This window comes from Montipora foliosa, chromosome 1, assembly GCF_036669935.1.
Source record: "Montipora foliosa isolate CH-2021 chromosome 1, ASM3666993v2, whole genome shotgun sequence".
NCBI lineage: Eukaryota > Metazoa > Cnidaria > Anthozoa > Scleractinia > Acroporidae > Montipora > Montipora foliosa.
This window is the reverse complement of record NC_090869.1, coordinates 26,490,648-26,498,147: the sequence shown is the minus strand read 5'-3', so window position 1 is coordinate 26,498,147 and position 7,500 is coordinate 26,490,648. Positions and strand designations below refer to the sequence as shown.

The 7,500-nt window shown below is 39.1% G+C and overlaps 1 protein-coding gene and 1 long non-coding RNA gene across 3 annotated transcripts in view; both read left to right on the top strand.

Annotated features, from left to right (window-relative positions):
* The window catches only part of LOC137995325 (uncharacterized), a 4,110-nt gene extending 558 nt beyond the window's left edge, over positions 1 to 3,552 (top strand). Inside the window, exon 3 of the long non-coding RNA XR_011122264.1 lies at positions 2,639 to 3,552. This is a non-coding gene — a long non-coding RNA (uncharacterized lncRNA). The remainder of the gene's footprint in view (positions 1 to 2,638) is intronic.
* Positions 3,553 to 5,675: 2,123 nt separating this feature from the next.
* The window catches only part of LOC137995305 (ankyrin repeat and SAM domain-containing protein 6-like), a 38,743-nt gene continuing 36,918 nt past the window's right edge, over positions 5,676 to 7,500 (top strand). The window contains exon 1 of one of the 2 annotated variants that reach the window (XM_068840884.1): positions 5,676 to 6,784. In XM_068840884.1, coding sequence (XP_068696985.1) covers positions 6,022 to 6,784 — 763 coding nt within the window. In that variant the 5' untranslated portion in view covers positions 5,676 to 6,021. The remainder of the gene's footprint in view (positions 6,785 to 7,500) is intronic. The other variant, XM_068840879.1, reaches the window with a different exon arrangement.

The following is a 7,500-nucleotide window of genomic DNA, read 5'->3' as shown; positions in this document are numbered from 1 at the left end:
GGTTTGATTCCCAATGCATACTCGGCGTCATCTCTGGCTAGCAAACTATTAAACCAACAGCAATTCAGTTTCCACATCAACTTCTCCACACCTCGACAACTACTTCTACTCAGGTTTTTCAGTTCGCTTTCTTTGACCAGTTTCTTCTCTCGTTTCTTAAACTTAGCGCCGTAATCGGCTTTTACTTCGTGTAGAAGAAGACACACATGACGTAAAACAAATATAGAACAAAAATCGTGAAACAATACCTAATCAGATTCGAAATCTCTAAAGATCCCTAAAGCTTTTGTTACGTCACATGTGTCTTGTACGCGAAGTAAAAGCCCCTTTATCTCTTCATGTGACTTCTTTTCTTGCCGCCGCTGACAAATGGGTTTTGTCTTGAAAATTTCCGGCCGGCTCCTGCTAATGTCTCTTAGCAGTGATACACGTTCACGCAGCTCTTGGTCTTTTCCTTTTCCCTCAGACCTTTGTGTTACAACCTTTCCCTGTGCGTTTCCTACATGCATCAACCTTGTGCCACTTCCTCAACCAACTTTTTGCCCTGGTATATATAACCTGGGCCAACGCCCTGTCACCTATTCGTAGCTCACAAATTAACACTTAACCCATTGACTCCCAGGGGTTCCCCACTGACGAGTAAAATCGTCTGGCAATAGACAGAGTAAAATACTAAGTATGGCTGGTTTAGGGGTGAAAGGGTTAATGGGACATTAGTGATTAACCTTGACTCCTGGGGGGGTTCCCCATTGACCAGTAAAATCGTCTCGTGTTAGACAGAGTAAAATACTAAGTCTGGCCAGTTTAGGCTGGTTTGGATGTCAAAGTGTTAACATGCATTCTTAATTTTTTCCTAAAGACTACAATAGTGTTGCAATAACATTCCACATAACAATATGACGTTAATTACAAGATATAACCAAGCGATGTTCCTAACACTAAATAATCAACACTTACGAGCTACAATTTGACAACTATGATGCAATGATTTAAATAACAATAGAAGAAAAAGTCATGTATGCGATAAGAGATTTTTTCCCGTGACACTGTATCGGTGGGGAAGTAGTATACAAAAATTTGATTTTATCAACAGAGTTGATAATGTAAATTGACCACCGTACAGGGATTCTATAAGCTGTTGTTTCGAGCGTTAGCTCTTCATCAGAGCGAATCGAGGAATTACAGGTTGCGTGTAGTTTTTATAGTAGAATAGGAGCTACACTATAGGTGGTAACATGGCAACGTGAACAACAGCAATACATTAGTTAAATGAAAAGCGTTCATTAATACCGTGGGGATTAGGGGTGCTGATTTGGAAGATGAATTTTTGTTTCAGATTCTTGCGGCTTTTCGTCGTATGTACAATGTAGATGTAGGGAAAGGTCACAGATAGCCATGCATTGTTTGGAGTGGATAGGAAGATTAAAATGACGAGCGACTGGCTTAGATGCATCTTTGTCATTCTTCTCAATTTCGCGAAGTCGTTCGCGGAATCGGTCGCCTAGTCGTCTGCCTGTCTCGCCAATGTATAATTTATCACATAACATATACAGGTTATGCAATAAGTGACATTTGCGGAGGTACATGTGAAACGATTGGTGATCTCAACAGATCCCGTAGGTTCCGATATTTTGTGAGTGTTAAGAGTGAAAGGACTAGTATTGCAGCGCCAGCGCACGCATTTGAACGTGTTGGGTTGCTCATTAGTTTTGAGTGCTCTTCTAACTAAAATGTTGCCTACGTTTTTGCCGCATTTGAATCAAATTAGTGGAGGTTGCAAAAGATTCTACCAGTCTCAGGATCATTTTGGAGTAATTTAAAGTTATTAAAATTGTGAGGATGGAAAGTGAGGGTGAATGGAATTCTGTCATTCTAATCCCTTTTTGACGTTTGTAGTGCTGACTGTTAATCAAATTCGTGGGCACGATGATGGCGTGCTTTGACCACAGAGACAGATGGAAAGTCGCAAGAATCTGGAACAAAAATTCATCTTCCAAATCGGAACCCTTAATCCCCACGGTATTGATGAACGCTTGTCATTTAACTAATGTATTCCTGTTTTTCACGTTGCCAATAACGTAGCTCCTACTCTACTATAAAAACTACACACAACCCATAATTCCTCGATTCGCTCTGATGATGGGCTAACGCTCGAAACATCAGCTTTTAGAATCCCTGTACGGTGGTCAATTTACATTATCAACTCTGTTGATAAAACCAAATTTTGTATAATTATGTGCCTTGAGTTTGTTGGTTCTCTTCTCTGCACCGCGAGGTCTTTCTCCAGGTACATTTACTCAGGATTTCCACTCTCCTCAAAAACCAAAATTTGATTTGTGTTGATTTGTTAAATTAAAGTCAGTCAAAAACCCATTGACCTCTGAGAGTGACACTTAATAGATTTTACTTTGTCTGATGCCAGACGATTTTACTCATCATAGGGGCAATAGTTGTGAAAGGGTTAATTTCAATTTGTACAGTGTCCCCAATTATGCACCTATCAATGTAAATCCCGCGGGGATGGGGAGTGCGGGCAATAAGCGGGGATTTGATGCCTGAGACTACCCCCCTGTCAGGCTTTTGATTACAAAGTGACCCCGGAGACAGGACATTTTGACTTTGACCAAAAGAACTCTAGTATCAATTCAAGCACAGTTAGCAAGTCTGTCCCTAAGCCGCGCTTCAGGTGGAGAAAGGTATGAAGTTTTATTTGTTTTTGTCGCTATAATCCGATAATTTAAACTGTCATCTGAGCAGGTATTGTCTATTTCAAGAAAGTTTTTATCCTTAAGTTCCCATCTGATTGAAATCAAATTCCACCACGAAGTCAGAGTATTTTACGGGTCACTGATCCGACCCTTTTCAACCTGCTGAACGTATAAATCATGAACATACCCTGTTTCAAAATAATGTTCTTTTATTTGTTTTCTATAGTATGAGGCTCTGCCTGGGTAAATTCTGGCAAGCAACATGGCCTAAAAAGTAGCGACAACACTTAAGGTGAAATCGCGACAAACGACATCCTTTCTTTAAATTTCCGACAGCAAGGGTCACAGCAACATGGAACATTGACAAAGCACCAACACAAGACCTTTTAAAATTCAGACAAGAGACACTTGTTCAGATTCTTTGCCCCAGGGTGGGGCTTTTTTTGACACTTTTGATTGACGTTAGTTTCCCACCCTGGGGAATTTGATTAAGATTTTTTAAGAATCGTCAAATCTCCGCCCCTTGCCGCCCTCCCCTCCTGCAGGATTTACATTGATAGGTGCATTAGTGTTCCAGGGCTAGCAGATTACACACTTCAATAAAGTTCCTTTCCTTTTGAAGACACAAACGCATCCAGTTGATGCCCCCCCCCTCCCCCACCCTTCAAGTTGCATATATAGAAGTACTGTAGACGGGACTGTTTCTCACAGCCAATTTTTTTCTCATTTTCCCTTATACCTCATGCTCCATGAACTAAGTTGCTAAAGAGGGACTGACCATAGTCTAACACTGAAGGGCTAAGACTGCTTCTGGAATTGGCACAATATAGGTATTGTGATTTCTTTTTCAGCACGTTTTTCTCCAGACGACAAGTACTCTCGCAACCGAGTGATACTGAAAAGGAGATTTGGTATACTACCAACCCAGCAACCCATGCCAGTCTATTGAAATATTTATCCAAGACATGTTTGGAGTGATCAGCAAAGTGCATAAACAATGTGCTGAATATCCTTTTAATGGTTTGCTATCATCACCACCATCAATCACAGTTCCCAGTTATGGAAGCAGTAATTGCCAATGTGGAAGCAGTGATTGCCAACAGGAAAGCAGTGATCAAGCATCATACTTTCATTTTCTTCAAACTGTATTTTTCAGAATGTTAACTTGCTCTTGTCAAGTTGCTGCACTAAACAAAGCTGAAAATGGTCATTTGCAACTTTATTTGTTATTATTTTGGAAGATGAGATCAAAGGCAAGGCGTGTGAAACAAGCTTCATGTATATACTTGTAATATACAAGACTAGGTCCCATCATTGAGCAATATCGACCTTACATATTTGATGACAAGGAGTGACCTTACAGAATGATTCTGCTTGCCTATATTATAGCCATCAGTAACAGACCTTTTTTGCCTCAAGTTTGTTTGATCATGAAACCAGTAGGATAACTGCTACATAGAATACTAGGAATCCTATAGAAAAATCAAGAAACAAGGTGCAATACTTTTTGCTATAAGAATGTCAAGTATGTCAATGTGTCTGAGAATGCTTATTAAATTCTTTACTTAATGTGCATGTCACAGTAATGATGTTATGTGATGCCTTCATATCATAACTGGAATTTTTCCTGAACATTTTAAACATTTTTCTCGTGTTCAGTGAAAAGTGCTGATGGCCCTTAATTCATTGCACACATTAGGACTTTGACTGAACTTACATAATTTTTACACAGCTTTGTTGATGCTGTATCCAAGGAGTACCCAAGGGTTTATGTGAGTCATGGAAAACTTAAGAGGATGGCTTATGGTACTTGAGTGCCAGTATTCTTGCAAAGTACTGTGCTTGTAATAAGCAAATACTGGTTATTGTTTCTTGCTAGAACTTTCAAGAATACCTAAGTGCAAAAAGCTATTATTATATTTGATGAGGTTTTATGCAAAATCAGGATTGGTCACTGACTTGTTCCACTTCCTATGACGCTCATTGCTGTGTGTATTGTGAAAACCAAATTCATTACTCAGCAGAGGCTTCTGTATTTGTTTTAATATTGGTAAATGTTATCATACGTTGGAGAAATCAAGTGACAAAAATTCAATCATATTGAAGTTATATTTATTTGCGGTAAGGGGAGAAAATACGATACACATGCCTTATGATGCATAGCCTGGAGGACATCATATTGTTGAAGGATCTGTTGGTCTTGATTCTTCAAGCATCTATGGTTTTTTCAGGCAGTCAGTGTAGCAAGGACAATGTATCATATCATTACAATAACTATTTTTAAAAATACAACTACACTTTTGAATTTAAGGAAGATGTCCCAATGTTTCAAACATGTTCCTTGAATTCAAAAGTGTGGTTGTATTTTTAAAAATAATTATAACACTTTTGCTATCAAGACCATTTGGAAAAGTTATTTCAATGACTGTGATGAATAATGATCCCCTGGATGATTTAGGGGTTATTTCCTGATACCTTTTTGCAAGGGGGCGCAGTATGTATTTTTGTGTTGCATCATTCATGAAAAGCTCAGTTACGCTGGCAAAAAAATGCATACTATTTTGTAGTGTGCCCATTTTGTGAGGCAAGCCGGGAATTTTACAGAAATATCAAATGACATCATTGAATTTGCTTGTTTCTGTGATTTTTTCCCTCTGATATGTGATGTGAGGATTGCATGTACATTTCTGTCAAGGTGTACGTGCTTTCAGAGGTTCAGGAAGAACAAGGTATCAGATATAGCTATGATTGTCTCATGAGGGATCAACGATTTGTTTCGTCACGTTCATGTGAATGACTACATGTATTTCTCATCTAAGTTAATCCCGAGGTAAATTATATAATGTCACGTTTGTCCAAAATTAGTACATTAACCGATGGCAGTGCATGAGTTATCTTTCACAATACGTTCCAATTGCCCTGGATTTGCATTTAAAAGCGAAACAAGTGCTTTCCTTAAAAACGTGGAACAAAGATTGACAGAAAGATTATTATTTTTATTATTAAAATCATCCGTGCATCGACAGATAATTGCTTGCAAACCGGAAAACCGCAAATTATGAAGACGGAAGTAGCATGACGTCATCTAATACGGCAAAATGTGTCAAAATAGTCAATCGCGCGAAAGGATTGTTGTCTCCTAAAAGGGTGCAAAAATCCAGGAATGGTCCTTCATTCTCCCCAATGAGAAAGGATAATGTTTAGATAAGGTTGTTAAGACCTTAAAGAAGTTGTTGCTAAATGTTGTGGATCGGAATTTAGATGAATTTTACGCGGGATCTTTGAAAGATGACGGTCATGACCTACGTTTTGGATGCGACCACGAAGCGTAAAACCAGAAACAATTATTACTTTATGTATGGATTCCAAAGTAAGTAGGCTATTGTCAGCTGCAGAACAAGGAAACGTACTCTTCGTTACAGATCTCCTCGAAAAAGGTCACCATGTTGATTGGAGCGATGAAGAAGGAGTAAACGCGTTACACAGTGCTGCTGCAAATGGCAACGAAAACGTTGTACGTTTGCTGTTGTCGCGAGGTGCAAGTTTAGAAGCAAGAACTATTTATGGTTGGACCGCTTTGATGCTCGCTTCTTACTATGGACACTTCATGGTCTGTTGGATTTTATTGCAACACAAATCAAACATACATGCGAAAAGTGATCTAGGTTCGACGGCTTTAGATTGCGCTGCAAGAAATGGTTATGTCCAAATTGTGGCGTTGTTGATCGAAGCTGGCGGACAACAGGTGCGAGATAGCGGCACAAAAGCTGCGGAACTGAGTTTGAATAAAGCTCTTATGACCGCGGCTCAACACGGTCAAGAAGCAGCCTTAAAACTACTGCTTGAAAAGGGGGCTGAAGTGAATCATAGAGAAGAAAGCACAGGATGGACATCTCTGATGCTGGCCGCCGTGAATGGGCACATGACGGCTGCTCAAATCCTGGTCCATTTCGGAGCGGATACGAATGCCTTAAATATTATTGATCAAACGGCTCTGGAAGTTGCTGTTGTTCGGCAGAAAACCGATGTGCAAGGGTTTCTCGATGAAAGAACCTCAACACGACCGCAAATAAAAGGTGCAGTAATTAATAATTTATTTAGTTGGATTGAATTTATTGGGTTCGCAACTCTCACGCTCGATTCTTGACAAGGGCAATGTGTCGAATCACGTTACATAACGTTACATAACGTAATTTGCGTGAAATCGTGGTATATTCATTAATTAATTAAACCTTATTTACGTTTTTATTATTTGAAAGAATTCATTCGGAAAGATGTGATTGTGGTTTTGTATTAATTGAAATTTGTGCTGGATGGATAACTTCCAACCACTGTGGTGAAATGAAATGGTTGACCTATGTGCCACAAAAAGTGGAGTCAAATCAAAGGTTTCATTGGATTATCATGTTTATTACATTAGCAGATTACTAGAGGCATGCATGCATTTTCTGCTCTTGGCATAACTTGTCAGCTAAGGACATTAACATATCCATTGATATGGAAGGAAAGCTTGTTATGTGTTGCAACCTGCTCAATATAACCCTTGGGATATTAATACCCACATTTTAGGTATTGAACCTGCACAAACCTGGAATACAAATTAAACTTCTTTTATGGGTGGAAAATAACTGCGATCAATTTTTGAGATTGCTTTTGATGCCCACGTGCCTTATCTTCCTTGTGGCCAATAAAGGATGCCAGGCATTAAAGACCTTTGATCTTTTAGAAGTTGGAACTACTTACAAAAGGGCTTCTTAAGTGCTCAGGGAAATATTTGTAATTTATAGTTGTT